General features: G+C 36.3%; 1 protein-coding gene across 1 annotated transcript in view; it reads right to left on the bottom strand.

The window, feature by feature from the left end:
- Positions 1-20,258: 20,258 nt before the first annotated feature.
- LOC136872606 (uncharacterized protein KIAA0513) overlaps positions 20,259-24,548 on the bottom strand; it is a 95,415-nt gene continuing 91,125 nt past the window's right edge. The window contains exons 7-8 of the mRNA XM_067146410.2: positions 24,018-24,112; positions 20,259-21,338 (exon numbers count right to left, since the gene is read on the bottom strand). Coding sequence (XP_067002511.1) covers positions 21,274-21,338; positions 24,018-24,112 — 160 coding nt within the window. The 3' untranslated portion in view covers positions 20,259-21,273. The remainder of the gene's footprint in view (positions 21,339-24,017; positions 24,113-24,548) is intronic.

Consider the following 24,548-nt stretch of genomic DNA (forward strand, 5'->3'; position numbering starts at 1 on the left):
GCAACACAAGCTTCAGTCTTTCAATTCCTTCTTCTTCGTTTTTTGGTGGGATGATTATATCATCGATGTAAGGTAGAGCAATTGAGCAATTGATAAAGAGCTGAAATACTGCTGGGGCATTGCATAATATGAATGGGACTTTCTTGAACTGGAACTGCGCATTGTGCTTCACAAATGCTGTATACTTTCTGGATGAACCCCTATGTGAAAGAAGCCATTTTTTAAGTCTATGGTGCTAAATACACATGCTCCTTGGAGCTGGTGGGGAATATCTTCTACTGGTGGGAGGGAATACCTGTCTTTAATGGTCTGGCTATTAATCTTCCTGTAATCGATGCAGACCCCGGGTTTGCCATCCTTCTTTCTTTACGATGATTGCTTGGCTGGCAAAGTCTGAAGTGCACGGTTCCACAATATCATTCTGTATCCGCTCTTCCACTTGATCATCAATGATTTTCCTTTCTTCGAAAGGCAAACATCAGGGTTTCTGATTAATTGGTTATTCTTTCTGCAGAATGATCTTCAACTGCAGATGAGTTATTTTGGTCTTCTCTGGTGTGTACTGTTCAATGATGTTTTTTAAGTTTTCTTTTTTCCAATTCCAGGGTGTGTTATAGTTGTTTCTTTCAGGTTGGGGAGAGGAATCTTCTCGATTAGGTCTGTTCTCAATAGGCTAACTCGTCTTCCTGTGTCATCTAGAGCATTGATTGTTGGTCCACATAAGTGAACATTATTATACATCTTGTTTTCACTATATATGTCTGTAAACATCAATGCGTGTGGTACATCTGTATTTTCATTTGTACAGTCTTTAGCAAGATGTCCGAACTTGTTACATTGAAGCATTTTGTTCCTAAATTCTTCGAGCAACATTCAGATGATTACAAGTAATAATCTTCATCTTGATTCGTAGAGGAGTTATTATATATAACAAATTTCAACTTGTACGTTTGAGAAGTTCCACCTTTCCACCACTTTAAAATCGTATGTATTTTCTTAGATTAAAATAACATTAATTTATTTTTAAATTGGTTGGTACGTGTTTCGTTTTTCATAGAAAACATCTTCAGCCATGATCTTGAATGACGGTTAAAATATACACAAAAACACAAGTTACATAAGTAAAATACAATATTAAAAGCAACTTGTCCTTGACTAGATAAAAGGTCTAAATGTCTATAAGGAGTCTCTGGTTTTCTCTTCGTTGGCACTATTTGACACCTCTTGATGTAAAAGATGTGTAATTCATGAAATGCCACTTAAAAATTATCCTATGATAAAGAGATCTTAAAATTTCTTAAAGAATAAATTAAACCGTAGCGTACAGCTATGCAAGTTCTTGTAACATTCAACACTTGATGTGAATGGAAAAGGGGGGGGGAATTTTCTGTCAGATGAAATGGACTAATTGTGTTCAAGATGGAAAGCAATGCTGCATGATGTTGTTGCGTCCAAAACACCTGACTGACTCACACTGGGCCGGTTCCTTGAGCCATATAAAATAACTGTTGTTCACTTCATCCTGTATGCCATCAATCATGTATTGGATCAGCGACTGTTCTTCAACAGAACCTCTAATGGTAATTTCTTTCATCAGTAGTAAGTACTCTTGGCAAGACTTTTCCTTCTTCATTATCCTCTTGGTGAGCATCTCATGGATATCTTTGGTGCTAACTTCAGTGGAGAATTCTTCTTTGAATGCAGAAGTTAATTTCCCCCATGAAGATATTTTTCTTTCTCCTTGAATAAACAGCTGTGCGAGACCTGATAGGGATTTCTTTGCAAATACAAACTTCTGAAGAATGAGGCACTGTCTTCGAATTATGCAATCCACTTCTCAACGGGAACACCAGTGTTCTCCCTAGGACCTTTTTAATGGGCAGACCGCCCTGCCGTTTTTACAGACCATCCGGCTAACATGTGCTAGTTACATAATATTAATACATATTTGAGTCATTGGGTGCTCCAAATTAAAACGTAATTACTGTAAAACTGTTTATTTAAAAGATAAATCACGTAGTGTCGTGTGCGAGTGGTGTCTGGATTAGCGTGGAGTCGCATTCGAGCACTCAATTCCGCATAACGTCACAAACCCGTATAGCGCTCCAGGCCTACTGTAAGCCCGCTGTTAAATGATTATAAAGGAGCAATAGAACACTAGAAATTCAAAATACTCTGTTTATGTCTTGTTCATGATAATAACACTAAAATAGTTCAGTTTTGCAGTTAATGTTTACCTGTCTGGTATTATTGTTAATGCCCCGAGGGGAATAAATTGACATTCTTTCATATTAAATTTTTATGTAGCATTCCCCGCATTCCTCCCACTCAGCTGATGAAAATTTATAGGGAGAACACTTGAACACACTGGTATTGCCATCATAGATGTCTTCATTCTCCTCATAATCATTTTCATCTTCGTCTTCATTCTTCACAAACTTTAAGTCGGTCAAATGGGTTATGATTCGTGATATTAACTGATTCCTGTCTCCTTCATAGCTTAATCACAAAATATTATTCACAACAATCAAATAGTGTTCACCAAAATTATCCTGTACAAACTTAACCTTCTGATCATATTCTGCGTTACCGTGGAAGAGCCGAATACCTCCAAATTCTCTTAAGCATTGTATATTCTGCCTCTATCTCCTTTGTTTCCATACACAAACTTATGCAGGGTCCTAATTGTGGTCACTGAATGCGTCGAAATATTTCTTCGAATCCATCTTGTCTAAGGTTGACATCGTAATAGGTTATAATTTGCCTGGTCACAAATTAGCAGCATGCATCTGACTTCAATATTCATGTCTTATCATTTTTTTTTTTCGTGTGGCTATTTCTAGCAGAGTGCAGCCCTTGTAAGGCAGACCCTCCGATGAGGGTGGGCGGCATCTGCCATTTGTAGGTAACTGCGTGTTATTGTGGTGGAGGATAGTGTTATGTGTGGTGTGTGAGTTGCAGGGATGTTGGGGACAGCACAAACACCCAGCCCCCAGACCATTGGAATTAACCAATTAAGGTTAAAATCCCCGACCCAACCGGGAATCGAACCCGTGACTCTCTGAACCGAAGGCCAGTACGCTGACCATTCGGCCAACGAGTCGGACACGTCTTATCATTGAGAAATATATTGTACTCATTATTTGAAATTTCTTCACTATCCACATCTTACTGTAAGTCTTGAAATAATTGCGGCGTACTTCGTCTTCTCTTCATTGGCATCTTTACAATTGCATCGTATCTTCAGTAATCAGTTTCTTGTATTTCACATTATCCTCCATCAATCCATCCCAGACGAACCCCCGATATTTGTAGCAAATTACATATATTTGGATAGAAGAATAATAATAATAATACAAAAATGACAAATGAACATTGACAAAATACAGGCACCAAACACACCATCCAAAGAGTCTATATCACCCTCTTCTCCTTGTCTGCATCCTCTCACTTTCTATTTTTTTTAAATATCCATTCTGCCAACATCACATTTATTATTATTATTATTATTATTATTATTATTATTATTATTATTATTATTATTATTATTATTATTATTATTATTATTGCATTGTTGAAGAGTCTCATTTTCTTTTATTGCTTTAGAGATCATAATATTGGTTCACAGTTGAAAGTACTTTACTTAAGAGTTTAATTATATTCCTTTTGTTGCATAGTTTGCATTATTTTAAAAGATTCTGTAACTAATGGTACGTTAATGCAAGCTGTTTGTGTTACTGAATATAACATATTGAAATATTTTCTTCATCAAATGTTTTTTGTAACAGGTAAATTCTTTGTTTTTAGTTATGTTTTGTAGTTTGTCTAGTAAGTAACCTGATTAGTAAAGAATGTGATGACCATTTATTTTGCAGCTGTTAAAAAAGCATGTTTCAGTTAAATAGAATACTGGAGAGTGTAGACTTCAATGTTTCATGTCCCTAAATTGATCAATTTGTCAGTACGTAATAATACTGGCCATTTTGTTTCTCTTTCTTTCTTGCTAGGAGTACATGTCAAGCCACATATTGTGAAAGGCCTAGGAAGTGAAAAAAGTTAAATGGTTTGAGTGCAAGTTATGTGACAGCTCTTCCATCTTCCAAGAATATTTCTTAATCCTAGCCAAGAATACTAATTATATGCACTACTCCCATTCCACAACACCCCACTCCCTCTTTCACTCATATATATGTAGAATTGTGTGAATTATTTGGTTTCCTTTCAACCATGAATTTGTTACAGTTATAGGAATTTAGCTGTTCTAGAGAAGAGTATTTTTTTTGGTATCATGTGATTTTCAGAAGCGATTACTGTTACATAAATCATTACTCTATAGGCCTATAAAAATTGCAAGTTGTAGTTTCCAAAGCTTGGGTAACAGGACATAGAAGAAAATTTCACCAAAAGCATAATGATATCAGAGTGGTGGTGGTGATTATTTTTGGAAGAGGGAGTACAAATCGATAACCATCCCCTCAGTGATATTGTAACATCTCTCTACTGAGCGAGTTGGTCATGTGGTTAGGGGCTTGCAGCTGTGAGCTTACATTTGGGAGATAGTGGGTTCGAACCCCACTGTCGGCACTCCTGAAGATGTTTTTCCATACCTCCCATTTCCACACTAGACTGTAGAATCTGTTGATGCTCCTCAGCAGCCAGCTGGAAATCATCAGCATACAGGAGGGACCACAGGGGTGATGACTGGATATCGCAGGTTACTGTGTCCATACACAAAATGGAAAGAAGTGGTGACAGGTGATGGACACCAACCCGAATGGGGAATGGTGGTGATCCAGCAGGGCATCGGACAGGGCTGGTAGAGCTTCGATAGAGCAAATTTATCCAGTGGACATACTCCTCAGATGCCATGTGATCTAAGTGCGTGCCAAATCAGTTTATGATGAACGCGGTCAAAGGCCTTTACTAGATACAGGAAGGCAATGCGGAGTGGCCTGATAAGCACTCTTATCAACTGGCTAAAATTTTCAGGAAAAGGAACATCAATATCACATAAAAACAGATAATAATACTAATAAGATAATTTTCAATTCAGATAAAATAGAGAATAAATGTATATTTAATAAATCAGGAATTTACAAATTAACATGCCAAACATGTAAACAACGATACATAGGACAGTCCGGAAGAAGTTTGGCTATAAGGTACGAAGAACACGTTAATGCGGTCAAACATAAAAGATATTTGGCAATGGGAGAACATATGGTTGAAATGAATCATAAATTTACAGACATTTCCAATGACATGAAATTATTACATTCGACCAAAAAGGGAAAACTGATGAATGTTTTGGAAAATTTAGAAATTTACCTTACACAAAAATGTAATTCTGAATCAAGTTTAAATGAGAAAAGTACAGAAGATAACCCATTGTTTAGGCTAGCATATAATCATTTAAGGAACAAAAAGAAGAAGAAAAGAAGAAAAACTTGAAGATCCTAAATTTGTGTAGTGTTCTCATTCAGTTCAACCAAAATTGTATGTATTGATCATTTTTTATAATATTTCATAAGTTCTCTTTACTCTTTGATATGATGTATTGGGACACAATACTCCTTCAAATTGTAAAACAAAAGATTGTGTCATATTGTGTTATTCTTTGATCTAACCACTGATGAAGGGAATGGTTGAGATTTCCCGAAACATGTATGGTTTAATTAATAATTTTTCTTTCATTTAATGAGTGTATTGATCAAGGCGGATTTAAATAAACTATTATAAATAGTTATATTATACATTCAGACCAGTCAATACGGACCAAACACAATATTAACCTATCATGGTTAAGTTTATTAACAGTAACTATCAAGTGCTCGCCACAGTTCACTTGTTATATTAGAAAATGTTTAAAGTATTGGAGAACTCTACCTCACTGTCTAAAGTGCATAAGTATGTCGGAAATATCACACAGTTTGTGTCGCTGGCTGAAGACTGACTGAATTCCTCCTGGCCACCTGTTCCTTTATATACAAATCCAGCCAGGAATGAGTTGTATGGTACATGAAAAAAGTGGTTTCTTTTTGCCTTAATAACTTTCTTATTACTTGGGCGATTTTTCTTAAACTTGGTCATATGAGAGTTTTAAAATACAAGCTGTAATCTGATGTACTGTGCTTGTTGATATCTCATTGGATTGCGGAGATAGAAAAAACTTCTAGAACTTTCCAAACTGTGACCTCACGTCAAGCATGTGATCAGAGATGACGTTATTGCTGCAGCCAGAGCAAGTCTGCCGCTGACGTATACCCATGTGACGTGGTCTCGCGCTCATTTCGAACTTCACTATGGAGAAAGAGGTTGAAGAACAGTTACCCTTCTTAAATGTGTTGGTCTCCAAAATATCTGATGGTTCGTTAGGCCACTCTGTATATAGAAAACCACTCCATACCACCAGATATCTTGTTGCAGACTTGCACTACTATCCTGCACAGAAAACTGGCATTATTACAACCATAGCAACTAGAGCCAGGAGGATATGTGAGGAAGCTTCTTTGACAAATGAATGTGACACCTTAAAAACAGTGTTTTTTCAGGGATGGTTACACCAACACTGCTATTTCTAGGGCCATGTATTCGAGATGGAAAAAGTTTTATGAACTTAATGCTGGGGTATGGGCTACAGCGTATCTGCTGTTTATTCAGGGCATAACTGATCGCTTAGTCACGATTCTCCTCAAGCACAATATTAAGACCATATTTGGAACAAACACAAAGGCACAGCAACTTCTTGGACCAACTAAAGATCAAATACCCAAACTACAAAATCCTGGTGTCTACAAGATTCCACGCACTTGTGGTGAAGTTTACATTGGACAGACCTCAAGATCAGTATCCACACACATCAAAGAACATGACAGATGCATTCGACTTAACTAACCAGATAAGTCGACATTAGCAGATCATGCCTTGACACCCGGCCACAATGTCATGCTCAAAAGATACCAAAGTACTGGTTAGAGTAAAACACAGTGGTACAAGGATTATAAGAGGAGCAATAGAAATATGAAATCCTCTTTATAATTTCAATAGAGATGCAGGTTACATCCTTAGCAAAGCTTGGTTCCTGCTAATTGCTTCACTTTAGAGATCAGCAATAGTCCACAGCACAGAGAGCACATCTTGACGACCAGTGCTATTTTGTTCATTAATTATCCTGATAAAGATAGACATGTCAGTCGAAACGTCGACGCACCGAATGAGTTGGCCATGAGATTGAGGTCGCCCAGCTGTGAACCTACATTTGGAAGATGGTCGGTTCGACCCCACTGTCGGCAGCCCTGAAGATGATGGTTTTCCTTGGCTTCCCATTTTCACACTAGACAAATGCTGGGGCCACGGCTACTTCATTTCCACACCAAGCCCTTTCCTATCCTATTGTCGCCGTAAGACCTACTCTACCAGTGTTGATGTGACGTAAAGCTAATTGTTAAGAAAAGTAAGAAATGTAGACACCTTTTTCCTTCTTTTTTCCCCTTCAAATTTTAATTTTTTTTCTACACGATATAGCGAAAAAAGAATATGAGGCTAACAGGAAAGTTACATATTTGACAGTTTGAAGCATATCTTTGTTCCGTATTGTTGTGAAGATCACAACTTGGAAAACTAACAATGCATTAATGTAAAATACAGTGGACCATAATGTGTACCTAGGTACCGTAACTTCAGTGTTTTGCTTTGAGGAAATTACAAGAAAATAGGACAGGAATGCTGTTAGTAGTACAATGTTACATATTTCTTACTTTTTTTCATGTTTTCATTACACATTTCAAGATTTTTAAAAACATATATTTGTGCATAATTTACTGTTTTTTAGTACATAATTATCCAGGCCCTAGTAGTATGCCTACAGAAGAATCAAATGTATTTGCATACTTTGTTGTATCGTGTTCCTTTGTAGTTTTTAACAGCGTAAGTGCAAACTGTGCTTGCCTTTTAATATGTGATTCTGTTGTACCATAATGTAGATATTAAAGTGCCTTGTTCCTATTTTTATGGCATTTAGAAATGAATCTAAAGCTTGTCTCATTCATTATTTCTTAAGCTGGAGGTAGGCGTAGCAATAATCATTCATTGGAATATTAATGAATGCTGATAGCCCTCTTTAAGCAGTATACAGTAGAATCTTATTAATGAGATATCTTTTTGGGCTTATGCCGTGTAATTAATTATAAACACACTCTACGGGTTTCAAAAGGAACCTTGCTTTTCTTCATCAGGAGACAACAGAGAAGTGAAACGACGTATGAAACATTGCACCAGTGTCGTTTCTGTTGTCTCCTGATGAAGAAAGGCAAGGTTCCTTTCGAAATGCGTAGAGTGTGTTTACAATTAATTACACGGCATAAGCCCAAAAAGATACCTCATGAATAGTTACACGGGCCGTGAAAGTCTAAATCATAACAGTAGAATCTTGTTAATTCAGACTGATTTGGGGGATAAGTTGACCAGATTGATGAAAATCTGGATTATCTCAAATAATCTAAAAGAGTAGAATGCAAGAAACTGAAATGAGGTCCTTGAGAAGCATCACAGGAAAAGCTATACAATATAGAGTTTCCAATGAAGTGACCAAACAGAGAGTTGGTGTTGGGGAGATTGCAGGACATGATTGATTCGAGAAACTGAAATGGTTTGAGCAAATGATGATGGGGAAGAGGGCTAGAGGCCAGCCTAGAGCTAGATACCACTGTCGGCAGCCCTGAAAATGGTTTCCCATTTTCACACCAGGCAAATGCTGGGGCTGTACCTTAATTAAGGCCACAGCCGCTTCCTTCCCACTCCTAGCACTTCCCTGTCCCATCGTCGCCATAAGACCTATCTGTGTCGGTGCAACGTAAAGCAAAAAAAAAAAAAAAAAAAAAAAAAAAACAACCAACTAGATAGGATACAGTGAGGGAACAAAAGAATCATTGACAGTGTGTTTAAAGAGGAATGGTAGGAGGACAGAGTGAAGTGGAGGGCATTAAACACTACCCTTTCCAGAGAGAATCTGGAACTATACCTTATATTAAAATTTCTCCTGGTCTATCCGACGTAAGAAGAATTACAACTGTTGCAAATAATCCTGTATACTTCTGATTTAAAGGAAACAAGAGAGGTCCACCTATTCAATACCATATGATGTTATAAATTATAACATTTTATTATACTTAGTACCGGTTTCGATGCTGGAGTGCATCTTCACCAGCCAAAAGTAAGAAATGATGATGCACACCAGCATCGAAACCGGTACTAAGTATAATAAAATGTTATAATTTATCTTATAACATCATATGGTACTGAACAGGTGGACCTCTCTTGTTTCCATTAGATTCTCGGTTCAATACGGAATTAACATGAAGTTTTTAAACTTGAATACTCCTGATTTTGAAAAACTATTGAACATGTTTATGGACGTGCCATTATGCAAGACTTGTGCATTCTTATTGTTGGTTTTGAAAACTACTTTTACATCGTGCTTTTCAAAAATGTTGGTGACTTTGTAAATTTGTTCATCGAACGTAAAGATAGAAAGGGAGGAGTTGTTTTGTTTATCTTTTTTCAAAATGGTAGAGGGGCGATATTTATATTTATTGATAATTTTTTCAATAAAGAAACTGTTGTATCCATTAGATTTAGCTATATTACGAATGGTGTACAACTTAATTTTGAGGTCTCTTTTAGACATTGGAACATTGGAGGCTTGGTACACCATGCTGTTGTACGCTGCTCGTTTGTGAATTTGGGGGTGTGAAAAATCTCGATGGATTGTAGTGACTGTTTGGGTGGGTTTTCTGAAAATCTTATATCTTAAGTAGCTTGGGTGCCTGATAATAGTTAAGTCTAAAAAATTAATTTTCGGTTCAATTTTGTATTCAAGTGTGAATTTTATATGCTGGTCAATGTTATTTAGATTAATGAGGGTGGTAGCAGCGTCTGTGATGCTCTCATCCATAATTACTATGGTGTCATCTACTGTACATATCTTGCCCAGAAAAGGATGTTGTCAAAGTTATTATTATTATTATTATTATTATTATTATTATTATTATTATTATTATTATTATTATTATTATCAATTTTGGTGTGTTCCTAAACACCCAAGTAAATCTCGGCTAAGATACCCGAGGCCGACGATCCCATAGCCAGTCCTTCCTATTGATTAATAACATTATTGAAAAGTGAAATAATTGTTGTTTATAACTAATTTAAACATAGACATGAAATCCTGTATTTCTAATATAGTTAGGCCGCTGTATTTGCTTAAATTGTTTTGAATGATGGTGTATACCTTGGAGATTTGTATGTTAGGATACATGTTTACAATATTGAATGAGTGGAGAGAATGATTGGATTGAATGTTAAACTTTTTTAATTTATCAATCAATTCTTTAGTGTTTTTGACGGATTTGTTCGACGAAAGATGATAGTTCCTTCTTAAAAACCTTTGAATGAATTGTGATGCTTTATATAACGGACTCGGTCTATAGTTGATGATCGGGCGAATGGGGACGCCAGTTTTGTGTATCTTGGGGAGGGCTTTGGCAGTGGGTAAACCTGGGTTCATATTAATTAATTTAGTTTTTTCTTGATCTGTCAATAGATATAAAATATTCTTGAAGGACTTCTTAAGTTGGTATTGGATTCTCAGGGTACAATCCTTCTTTACTGTAGAGAATGAGCTATCTTTAAAAAATTGATTTGTTTTGCTTGCATATTTGTTTTTGTCCATTATGATGGTAGTGTTACCTTTATCTGCTTTCGCAATTATAAGATTATTATAATTGATTTTCTTTTTGAGAGCATGTATTTGCTTTTGTACGAGAATCAAATCCTTGTAGCTATGGTCGTCATGAGTAGTAAGGGGTGAATTACAGGATTTAATATTGTTTTTTGGGTTAAGAATGGAGTTTAATTTTCTTTTTACTTCAATTCTTACTTCGTCTTGTTTATTTGCTGGCAATTTGCTAATGGCTAATTCTGCTTCTACTGTTGTAGTGATGGCTGTGTTCAGAGTGTTAAAATTAGGCCAGTTGTGTTTAGGGCCCCTGGCTAAAATGGAAGTTTCATCTTCATTCAATGGTACCTTGGACAAATTTATGATCGGAGGATGAAATTGGTTGGGCATGTTAGGCCTGGTGTTTTTGTTGGTTTCTTTAGCATAGTTATTGTTGAGTTTAGAGTTCATTAACATATGCAGCTTTTTCTCTAGGGTTGGTTGTTTCTTTGATAATACAATAAATAATCTACTGTCAACTTGGGCGTGAAATAGGTTCCACTGAGCATCCGAAAGTAAACTTGTAGTTTCGAGGTGAGTCTCATATAATCTTCTTCTTCTTCTTCTTCTTCTTTTATGACCACATAGGATCACTTTAGTCAGTCCGTCGTTCAGGTCTCTTTGAAGGGATTGTTCGGGCTTTGCGGTCCTCCCAGTACTTCTTCAGACGCTCCGATCTTCGTGCCCTTTCCTCAGTTGAAAATGTGCGTGTTGTTGGTTTGTTTTGTGTAAGGGTAAAGCGGAGGTTTGTATTCTTGAGTTTTGTATTCAATTTTATCTTATTTTTGGTGTCTTCTGTTGTAAGGCCTATTTCCTTCAGATCCTCTCTTACTTCTCTGATCCATTTACATCCTGTTGTGGTATTTTTTGAGACGAGATTGTGTTGTACTAGTTGTTTCAGAAGTCTCGAGTCCTGCATCCTCATGATATGTCCAAAGAATCCCAGTCTCCTCTTACGCATAGTATCTGTAATGGGTTCTAGCTCTTTGTACACGACTTTGTTAGGTATTAACCGCCACTGTCCATCTTTCTGATATTTTTTGTTGATACAGGTTCTTCCAATCCTCCTTTCAATTTTCTGAAGTCTGTCAGTCTTTGATTGTTTATTCAGGTAAAAGAGTGTTTCTGCTGCATATGTAGCTTCCGGTTTTATAACTGTGTTGTAGTGTTTTATTTTTGTATTTATTGATAGACATTTCTTTTTGTAGATATCCCATGTTAATTTTTGTGCTTTAGCTAATCTATTTGTTCTTACTTGGATTGAGATTTTTTCATTTAAGTTATGTGTTATTACTTCTCCAAGATATTTAAACTGAGTTACTATTTTGATTTTATTACCATTTATGGTGACTTCTTTTAGCTGTGTTGGTTTTTGGGGCATAATTTCTGTTTTTTCAAATGATATTTTGAGGCCAATTTTATTTGCAATGTTTTGAAGTTCTGATATCTGGGTTTTTGCTTCTTTTATGTCCACTGCTAGTAATGCTAAATCGTCAGCAAAACCCAGGCAATTTGTTTTGATTTTTCGGCCAATCTTTATTTTGGGGGGACATTTTCTAAACCATTCCCTCATTACCATTTCTAGAGCACAGTTAAATAATAGTGGTGAGAGCCCATCTCCCTGCCGTAGTCCAGTTTTAATTTCAAATGTCTCTGATGTTTCACCCCTAAACTTCACTTTTGACTTGGTATTGGTGAGAGTCAATTTTATCATGTTTATTAATTTGGGGTGTAGTCCAAGGTGTCTTAAAATTTTAAACAGAGATTCTCTATGGATGCAATCATAAGCTTTCTTGAAATCTACAAATGTTATCACCATATCTCTGTTCATTCGCCCGAAGCCGTTGGCCCCCTTAGGGAGTCAGGTTATTTCCCGCCGCCCAACACTCGGCGTTGGCAATTTTACAGCTGGGTGCCAGACCAGCAAACCCTCCTCCTTTCTCATTCCGGACTTGGGACCGGACAATGGCGGAGTAAAAAAGGACTTTTTTCTTGTACAAAAATTTGATCTCCTCTCTCAGCCAAATCTTATTTGCTCTAGCTTGGATTTTAGTAATTTGAAAAGAAGAACGATGATTCTTAAACTTGCTTTTAAGAAAGTTGGGTGTCAAATTGTGAGCGATACATTGTTTGAGAAATTCGATGTCTTTGCCCAATTTGGCTATTTTGACTGTAAGACCTAAATATAAATAGGCTTTCTGTTTTGCCTGGTTGGCTACATAATCATAGGATATAAACTTCATGGTTTTGATCCGTATTGAATTGTGACCACAATAATAATTATTAAATCAATGTTGTAATGGTCCACCTTTTTCAATACTATAATATGCAATATTATTGAATTACATTACTAAACTAGGGACTAGTTTCAGCCTTGGCTGGCCATCTTCAGCCTTAATGTAATACGTCTAATAACTAAACAAATGTACAAACACACAATTGACATAAAAAGTAATGTACAAACACATAATAAACATAAAAATCTGGGATGAACTATGTGTAAAATCTGAAAAATAAATTAGGTTCTAAATTCTTAGCATCTGGAGTATGCTCATCATTCGGACTCTTTCTTGTATTAATATTCATAGAATTGTTAGTTCTATCACTGCTAATCATTACAATTTCAATTGCAAAACCGGAACTGGTAAATGTTGATTCTGTAGTCAGATCGTCAATCACCAAATCTACTTGAGTGGTGTTAGCAGTATGCAAACCACTGGACGCCACTGTAAATAACTACCAGATGACCCAGAACTGCTGGATGGTGTTTCCACATCAACCACTACAGGAACATTTCATTTTCCAATTTCAATACTGCTGTGCAAATTGAAGCCTTTACCGGTGATGAACTTACGTTAGCATAAGTGCAGTGATAATCTGTTCGCTTTGAAGTCCCATATACACTGCCCTGTTTACTATATGCAAGAGTTATTGAGCCCAGAATTCTGGCTATCTGGTTCCTTATTTGGAATACAGTATGCTACACTGAAGTCCTATAGCTCATTTAAATAGACTTCCTACAGCCCATTTACACCATTTCATTCCTTGCGCCTTTCCTTCCTCCATGACGCTACAAATATCTCACTCTAGGGTTCAGAAGCTGTTAGAATTTATGGCCAGCAAATTATTTCATTGTGTACATATTACTGCCATTCTAAGAGATTTTTTTTTTTCCTCTGGAAAATTTCACTGTTATTCCAAGAAACACTCAGATCTGTTTTGTCCCTTATAATGCCATCAATTACCGAGTTCTATGAAGCACAGATTGGAATTGGCCCGCATTCTCTTGCAGCTCTGTTCCTTGGAAGGCCAGCACAGTTATAATATTAATTCAAGCTACTTCTTTTCTGAATAATATTATAGCAGTAGAGGTTCTTTTCTGAATAATATTATAGCAGTAGAGGCATATACCTTTTATTGTGATTTTCAAAGCTTTTAAAATTGTATGCAATAAACAAAGTCCAAAAATAAACACAAAATTTGAAACCCAAATATATGCACTATCTTCCAATATATCTTAATATAAACCACATATTTTAGTATAATAATGACATGTGGCCCCTGGAGAGGTCTGTTCTAGGTCTTTTGAGTTGCTGTCTTTGGTGACCTGTGCTTCTGTGAAGATGGGACCCTACCTAGGATCAAATCTGCAATAGTGCCAAACCTGTAGCCGAGATCCTTTCCAATGGAACAAATATGACGTAGGCCACCATAGATCAATAGTACAGCAACCAACATAAAATCAGGAAGTTGTGGGTTTGGATTCCACTGGTGTCTGGTTGGCCATTTTTGTTCTGGACTCTCTTCAACACATACTATATGTGCGTAACAGAACCTAATAAGTTGAAAGTCGATTTTGATTTATTAGTATTGTTTCCTGTGCAAATGTAAAGATTTTTCTTTGTGCTCTCTAGAGCAAGTGGCATACAGCTGTTTGTCTGAAAAGCCTTCAGTTCTCAGGCTTACTCTTGCTTTGCTTAAACTCTGCCTCTGTGGTTTATTTATTGTCATAGTAAAACAGGCACTTTGCAGCAAGGTGCGAATGATGAGACTTGACCATTGGACAAGGGTCTGTGAGAGAAGTCACTGAATTCTTTGTTTGATTCTCTCTGGTTGAGAGATGATATTCACAAGGTTAAAAAAAAATGTTTATTTCTCAGTTTCTACTTAACAGATTGAGTTAAAACCAAGTTTAGGGAAATTCTGGATATCTCTACATTAATAGTGGCAAGTTGTATAAAAGTAAATGGATTAACAGTTTTTGTATTTATTCAATTCCAACAGATGACGAATATCATCCCCACATCGTGTATGCTATCAGCCCTGTCAAAATCACAACAAAAGAATGAATGAGTGAATGAACAGACAGACACTATATTCTTATTATATTAGTACGATAAACAGATGCGCATAACCATAGGTACTAACAACAATTCTTCAACAGCAAAATTGTAAACATCTAACTTTAACTAAGGTGTAAAACAAATATCAGGCAATACATACCTTGAATTAAGAGCATTCGTGGCTCAGGTGGCAGCGCGCTGGCCTCTCACCGCTGGGTTCCGTGGTTCAAATCCCAGACACTCCATGTGAGATTTGTGTTGGACAAAGCGGAGGCGGGACGGGTTTTTCTCTGGGTTCTCCGGTTTTCCCTGTCATCATTTCATTCCAGCAACACACTTCAATATCATTTCATTTCATCTGTCGGTCATTAACCAATGCCCCAGAGGAGTGCGATAGCTTCAGCAGCCAGCACAATTCCTATAATGCCGCTAGATGGGAGCCTAATTCATTCCATCCCTGACCTGGTCAAATGACTAGAAACAGGCTGTGAATTTTCATTTTCACATTGCCTTGAATTAAGTGTCATATTATTGTAAAATTGCAGGTTAGAGGTATTGCATTGGCACTGTTGGTTTGTGCTACTAATAGTTTTTTCGTGATTATAATAACAATGCCAACAAGAGATCTGAGAATTTTTAATATTGTAAGTACCTCATGGGGATCACCTTAAGTACCTAGATTTTTAATATAAGGAATGATCTTCATTGGCGTAAACATATTAACGAGGTTGTAAGGAAAGGATGCAGATCTCTTCACATGGTTATGATGGTAGCCTATTTGGGGGTTGAAGTAAGGATGTAAAGGAGAGGGCATATAGGTCTCCAGTAAAGACCCTAATTGGAGTATTGTTCCAGTGTATGGGTCTAACACCATGGCTACTTGATACAAGAACTGGAAAAGATATAAAGGAAAGCAGCACGGTTTGTCCTTGCTGATTTCCAACAAAAAGAGTAGTGTTACGAAAATGTTGGGAACTTTGGTCTGGGAAGACATGGGAGTAAGGAGACAAGCTACTCGACTAAGTGGTATGTTCTGAGCTGTTAGTGGAGAGATGGTGAGGAATGACATTAGTAAACAAATCAGCTTGAGTGGAGCTTTTAAAAGTAGGAAAGATAATAGTCTATATACATAAAATAAGAGTTTCATCTGTACATTGCTCAGAATCTGAAAATAATGGTATTTCTGTATCGGTCATGTCCATAGTAACAAGAAAATGCATTTTTTACTTTTCCGTAATTTCTGTCTGTCTGTACACGCATCACGAGAAAATGGTTGAAGAGAATTTAATGAAAATTGGTATGTGAAGTCGGGGGATGAGCCTCTACAATCTAGGCTATAAATCATTTTACTCACGCTGAGTGAAATGGTAGTTTAGGGGAAGGCCTAAAATTGAATTCTCAACTATTTGTTATTAGTGGTCGTATTTTAAAGAAAATGGGTATGCAAAGTTGGGGAATAAGTTGCTACAATCTAGGCTATCAATAATTGTATTCAAGCTGAGAAAAATGGTAGTTTAGGGGAAGGCCTAAAATTTAATTCTCAAATGTTGTTATTAGTAGTCCTATCTTGATGAAAATCGGTATGCAAAGTCAGGAAATAAGTCGCTATAGTCTAGGCTGTAAATTATTTTATTCACGCTGAGTGAAATGGTAGTTCAGGGGAAGGCCTAAAATGTAATTCTCAAATATTTCTTATTAGAGGTGTAATCGATGAATGCTACATAACTAAGGTTATATAGTATTAAATTTCCTATTATTCATGTCTTATACATTGTTACCGTACTGGCTATGATCACAAAGATATTCATGAATTTGAATTTTTGTTACTAAGTCCATATCAGCGCCGAGTTACGAGAAAATGGGTAAACAGTATTTAATGAAAATCGGTATGTAAAGTTGGAGAATAAGAAACTACAGTTTACGGCATAAAATATTTTACAAATCACAGAGTCGAAAGAAAACTAAATGTGAAGGCCTACAATATAGAAAGCTCATAACATTGATCAACAATAACATTACATTGACCATTGTTTGTCGTGATGTGCTTTGTGTCTTCTGTTGCCCCTCATCTCTGGTAGAAGGATTACTGCTGCATACAGAGTATTTTTTATTTGATTTACGTCGCACCGACATAGGTAGGTTTTATGGCGACGATGGGATAGGAAAGGGCTAGGAGTGCCTTAGGCCTTAATTAAGGTACAGGCCCAGCATTTGACTGGTGTGAAAGTGGGAAACCACGTAATACCATCTTCAATGCTGCCGACAATGGGGTTCGAATACACTATCTCTCGGATGCAAGCTCACAGCTGTGCACCGCTAACCACACGGTCAACTCGCCCAGTCGTACAGAGTGTAACAGCCTGCCTGAATATTGATGGGAAGTAGCTGGGGAGTTAGGTAACTTTCTTCTTTAGCATGCCATTCCCCTGGTTTATAAATTTTCTGATACTACTGGTACGTAACACACTGGATCATCATAGCATTCGGGCTATTCAATCCCTACTCTTGAGGCACTGATTGGAATGAACAGTGTGCATATTTAGTGGAATAATGGCAGATGAGTGTTCATGGCAATCTGCGGCCTGGTCATCCCAGCTCTGGAACTTTGGACTATTAGATTGGCACCGCAATCTAACCGCAGCACTGTTCGTTAAAAGTGATAAAACGTGCGGCTTTCCATTTGATTGAGTATTTTATATGATAGCATTGCTTTTAATTGCTACATTCATACTTATGTTTTTGTAATGACCTATGGAATTTCAGTTAGGAAAACCACAAAGTCAGTCTTTCTGAGAATCCTGTAGTGAAGCACGGGTACATGAGCTAGTATGAAGATAAAGTTGGAATTCAAGAGGATCAATTGGGGCAATATTCATTTATAGGACAGAGAGTGGAGTAATTTATCAATGGAAAGGTTTGATAAATTTCCTAGTTCATTTAAAATATTTAAGAAATTTGGTTGGTTGAACCATATTGGTGTGATCCTGTAGAGTTATATAAGTTAGTTTACCAAAGAAGAATGGATCTTATCAAAAGAGGTACCGTATGGATTCTTGCTTTTTTTGTAATGTTTGTTTCTTTGCAATTCTGATTTTGTCTCTTGACCTCTTCATTTGATATCTCATGAGCTGCCATCGCACACTTCTTTATTGTCCATTATGCAGCTCAGTTTATTGAAGTCTGACTTTGATCGACATATTTTTAAATATGTGAGTTAACCCCTTTGCACATGTGTGATGGATATTTTCTGTCATTATGATTTTCTGTTGTTCTCTTCTGTTCATTGTAAGAATTGCAGGCACTAACAGCAGTTTCTATGCAACTTCAGTCAATTTTATGTCTGTGAAGTAATGTTTCATGGACTTTAGAAGTGACATTTCATATCAAGATTAGGAGCCATTGAACAGAAAACCATGTTTCATCTAGCCACACACTCAGATGATTACAATAGACTGCGCTGGGTGTAGTAATTAGATTTATGTTCCTACCAGTTTGCTAGTTTTAGAATAATACAAAAATTGTGTAGTAATTGGTAAAATTAGTAGTGTTGCTTGGAAAAGGAACTTAATGCATGCTGAAAAACTGTGCTTGAACAGTAATGTTCTGTAGGCTAAGTTGTATACTCTCACTCAGCTACTAAAACTTTACACATTTCCGATTTCTAGAAAAATCTAGTATGAGCCTGATTTGAGCCATCCGCAGCGCAGTCAAAAGATGGGATTGCCTGATGTGTAGACAAGAAGCTGAAGATGCTGTTATCTAAGGTTGCAGCTTACTCTATGAATTCTACTAGGAAAAAATGACATAGTCTGTAGTCTTGTTTGGTTTTGTACAGTATACTATAGTGGTTTTACAACTGTAACAAATAGAACAAAGAAAGATGAAGAGGATCTTACTGAAAGCCTTTACAATGTCACTAGGCCTTAATAGAGGTGTTTGCTTTGAGACATGCTCTACAGGGAGTAAAAATAAATTCTTCATTTCTAGCATGTATACACACATATTCATTATAGACAGGGGTTAGAGAAGTCTATAATCTTACATGTTTGTTGTTCATTGTTTTCATGGATTATCTACTGAAAGGTATAAAGTGGCAGGGAAGGAATCAATTAGGTGGAAATGTAGTAAGCAGTTTAGCCTGTGCCAGTGAATTGATCGTAATGGCAGATTGTACTGAGAGCCTGCAGTCTAATATCTTAGGACTTGAAAACAGATGCAGAGAGTGGTCTTTCCAAGACTGAAGTGATGTCAGTAGGAAACAAACCAAAGATAATTGAATGTCAGATTTGGAATACAGAACTGGAACAGGTAGACAATTCCAAGTATTTAGGATGTGTATTCTCCCTGGATGGTAGTGTAGTAAGTGAGATTGAATCAAAGTGCACCAAAACTAATACAGTGAGCTCACAGTTGCAGTTAACAGTATTCTGTAAGAAAGTCAGTTCCTGGTCAAGACTGTCTTTAAACTGGTCTGTTTTCATACCAACTTTATTTTATGGGAGTGAAAACTGGATGGACACAGGATATCTTATTTCTAAGTTAGAAGTAACAGACATGAAAGTAGCAAGGATGATCGCTGGTACACAGAGGTGGGAACAATGATAGGAGGATACTTGGAATGAGGAGATAAGGCTAAGTTAAGAATGAACTTAATTAATGAAGCTGCATGCATAAACTGGCTTTGGTGGTTGGGTCATGTGAAGTGAATGGAGGAGGATAGGTTACCTAGGAGAATAATGAATTTGGTCATGAAGGATAAGAGAAGTAGAGGGAGACCAAGCCAACAGTGGCTAGACTCAGTTTCTTATGATTTAAAGATACGAGTAATGGAACTAAACGAGGCCACAGAGCTAGTTACAAATAGAGAATTGTGACAGAGTTTAGTAAATTCATAGAGGCTTGCAGACTCAACTCTGAAGGGCATAACAGTCTATAACGAAGGTGTGTGTGTAAAAACAATATATTGATACTTGTCCAGAAAAGTAAATACAAACTTATTTAACTGCTGAAGTGTAAGTTGTCTGAATTGAATGGATTAGACAGTTATGAATACAAGGTTCAAATTAATTTACCCTTTCAATAAAATCCCTCTTTTGTTTTTGTAATTGACTGTATTTCATTGCTTTGCATGAGCAATATAATATGTTACATCTTTGGTATAGATTTATCACAATAAAAAATACTTAAATATAAGTACTTCTCAGTTTGCAAGTTCAATTTGAAAAGGCTTAGGAAAGTAATATTCTTGTAATTAAGCTTCTAGGTATTTAAAATAATTCTAAGTAGCACTTTCAAAAAAGTGCATTATTTATACAATTTAACTTTCCCTCCGAAATGTCCTTTTTACAAATCTTTCAAAGGATTATCTTGATTATATATTATTGCTCTCATTTGAAAAATTTAATGACAAACCTAGGTTCTGCTAGCTTTTTAGCATCTTGAGGAAGTTGAGCTACATGTCTTGAGACTGTATTCTTTATCAGGTTTTTAAAAATCAATTGTGAATGTATAGCATATCAATAACTATGTTATGAAACAAGTGATAGATGAAAAACTATTGTCTTCTCTAGCTTCATTTTTCTGTTCTTAAATTAAATTTTCTGAGTCTAACCACAGGCTACTCTCTAAACAGCAGATATTATTTTTAATGAATCCCTTTGTCATTAAGACGAAATATAGCAGGGTTTTTCCTAATCTCTAGACTTTTCTACATTTAAAAAAAATTAGCTCAACTATAAGCTTGTATAAATTGTGCATTTTCAAATTATGTTATTCAATGAAATGAAGATCAGCCTATTTTCAATGTTGAGAAAATGAATTTAGTATTGTCTTCATAGTAATCTTTTTATACAATCATGACTTAAATGCGGAATATAAAATACCTTTAACAAAATACCAGTACCATAACTTTTTTCAGTCACTTGAGTTCATCACTCTTTTTTCTTTGTTTATTTTTGTCCTAAGCCAAATGTTCTTATTGTCTATAAAAGCTGCATGATATAATTCAGGTTCTCTCTTGTCATTTATACATCAGTCTTCTTCTGTTATGTGATTGTTAAGTGACCCATCAAACTGATTAACCATATTAATCAATCTGTTGGTACATCAAAAATGAAACAAAATTGACTTGGAATGGACATCACCATCGTAGAGGAACTATCTCCATGGGTCTGTTTCTCTGTACATTCTCTCAATATTATCCTTTAAGAGTTTTTCTTGATCTGCAAGGAAAGAAACAAATACATCATATATGCTGGAAGTATAAGGAAACAGTATTATTGATTAAAAAAATGTTAAACCATAAAAGAAATAACAAGATATTCTGGTATTAATACAAGTTTATCCACAACTTTAAAGTAAAGCAAGCTTGTAGTTTTATGCGGCTGTTGATAATGTGATCGTAGCCACGTTACCGCCAGTTTTGTATAAAATCTGAACCATCACTTTTTTTTTTAATCGCACATGCATTATGATTTACAACTTTAATTTGGTCACCTCTATTACTAATGTTAAATACTGTATTAATGTCCTCTCATAGGAGCTGAATTATGAGATTTTGTCTCATAAGTAGAAGATGAAATCAACTTGGAAATTCCTTTCTGCCCTTGTTCTGAACAGGAACTCTGGATTAATTACATTTTAACAAGCATAACTGGAGTATGTAAATATAACAATGGAAAAGAACAAACTAGTGACAAATTAATTCAAATGTAAGAAGTTACAAATGTGAAAAGGAACGCATGGTAGGTCAGTGTGGGAGGAGAAAGCAGATCCATATTTCATACACTGCCATCTTCAAAAAGATTAGCTCTTTCCTGACCAACCCCTGTTCTATATCCATTTCTTCTCAGCCTCCTAACGAGCTTGTTTCTGCTTCCCAGAAGGACGAACATCAACTCTCATCAAGGGGCCATTTTGACAGATGCAGGTAATGTAGGAAAAGTATAAAGTGGGAAAAACATAGGAGAATGGAAGAAACAAAGATAAAGATGAATCCAAGTGGTAATGGTTTAGAGGTAAAGTTTAACTCTTTTCTCTACAGAAGATGCTCAATATGACCACCATCAGCTCTAATACAGACTTATAACTGCTGCATCATTGACTGCATTATGAGGAAAGAAATACGGCACAATTTTTAGCACAGCAGTTCATTTGTCTTTGGTGCTGCTCGTGAAATTAAAACCATCTATTTGAAATGGTGTTTTCTGATAATGTCTCGAGTGCTCCCATAATAAGCACATAAGGTGCGTATCTACCATTTTCTGATTAGAATAATCCATTTCAACCACTAGCTTTGAGGTAATTACACTCAATACAACAAATATTCACCATTATCAATAAAAACTTTATTTGTTGTGGTGTAATTTGAACTTTGTGCGTCGGCCGAGAGCTCGACAGGAGAGAGAGCATTACTTGGTGGAGAATTACTCCCGGTGTGATGTGAGTGCAGCCTGGTGGAGTAGTTTCACTGCTTGCAAGTGGAATAAAAGACAGTCCCCAGTCCAGCGGCGACCAAATAATGCAGTCCTAGTTGGAAAATATCACAAAATAGCACTGAATGGGTCAAAGGGCTAAAACTCTGCATGGTACGAGGTTTGCCCTGTACTATTAAAAAACAAAATTAACTAGTGGTTTAAAGTCGCACTAACACAGTGAAGGTTTCCGGCGACATAAGGATTGGAAAGGAAGCAGCCATGGCATTATTTCATTTGCCTGGTGTGAAAGTGGGGAACCACGGAAGACTATCTTCAGGGCTGCTAATGGTGGGATTCAAACCCAACTTCAAGCCCAACTTAACACACGGGGGCGAAATGCTGGCAACCAGGAATGAGTTAGCTGGAAAATTTATAATGTCCAATAACGGACCATTTTTACTGGCGTTATATATTTACTCATTCAGGACAAATATTTCAGGTTCCCTATGGGAATCAACATCTATATCATTTGTGTTGGTAGGTAGATGAGTCACCCATACTTTGAATAAGTTACAAACTGATGTGTTTAGATCTAGTGCAAGCAGATTTAGCTGTGGTAGATTTCCAAGTCATGAGAAGACGTGTGTTTTTAGTTGAAATTTTGGGGAGAAGAAATACAGTTTTCTTTTCTTTTGATATTTAATTATGTTTAAAATGTTGGGTTGGAACAATGGCAGGATGGTACTCGGAATGAGGAGATAAAGGCTAATTTAGGAATGAACTCGATGGATGAAGCTGTACGCATAAACCGGCTTCGGTGGTGGGGTCATGTGAGGCGAATGGAGGAGGTTAGGTTACCTAGGAGAATAATGGACTCTATGGAGGGTAGGAGAAGTAGAGGTAGACCAAGACGACGATGGTTAGACTCGGTTTCTAACGATTTAAAGATAAGAGGTATAGAACTAAATGAGGCCACAACACTAGCTGCCAATCGAGGATTGTGGCGACGTTTAGTAAATTCACAGAGGCTTGCAGACTGAACGCTGAAAGGCACAACAGTCTATAATGGTAATGTATGTATGTATTTAATTATGTTAATGATAGTGTTGTATGAAAGCTATTTACAATCTGGACACAACAATGTGTACAATACTTCATGTATTTATTTAATATAGGAACTGTCTTAAAGTGATTTGGAATTTTTTAAAAACTAGTAACACCTTGAATAGAAATGAAAATATTAATGTGTGTGTCATCTTTATCTGTACGCCACAAATAACAACTGTAGTTCACAAACTAAGCAAAATTGACCATATGTTTATATGAACATTAATGCTTGTTAAGTCCTCTACCAATTCCCCAGAGGTTTTCCACATGTTTCATTTCACTCTGCATATAAAGATAGGAATGACTTGCACAGCTTTGTGTCATCAGATAATATCAGGCTCTATCTAGGCTTATTGAATTATTGATCTTCCAACTTACCTGAGCTGAGATTTGCTATCGTACATTGTTTTCTTAAAAACTCCAAGCAGAGCTCCTTGCTGAGACCAAATGCATGCATGTTGTACGTGAAAGTCCTGTAAGAAGCAAGAGCTAAATATCAGAATCATTTCTGAGCCTGAGCTTTAAATAATAATAATAATTATTATTATTCCAAGAGAAGACTAAAACCTGGAAACATCCAGACTGGAAGAAAAGGAAAAAGGCAACTGGATCATGTTTGTATCGATAAGAATTACCACAGGGAAATCTACAATGTGAAATTCCTGAAAGGGACAGATACTGGATCAGATCATTACTTGATAAAAATAAAAATTAAATTCACCCCATTGACAAGGAAAAATCCCACCCCAAAAATAAGAGAACCTACAACCCTCATAAACATAACCAAGAAATACAAAGAATGAACTAGGGATATAAAAATAACAAATCTTGAAGAAATAATTCCCCAGTTGAAACTAATAGCTGAAGAAGTCACCCCAATAAATCTAAGGAAAAACCACCAATGGTGGA

Source organism: Anabrus simplex, chromosome 4 (genome assembly GCF_040414725.1).
Source record: "Anabrus simplex isolate iqAnaSimp1 chromosome 4, ASM4041472v1, whole genome shotgun sequence".
NCBI lineage: Eukaryota > Metazoa > Arthropoda > Insecta > Orthoptera > Tettigoniidae > Anabrus > Anabrus simplex.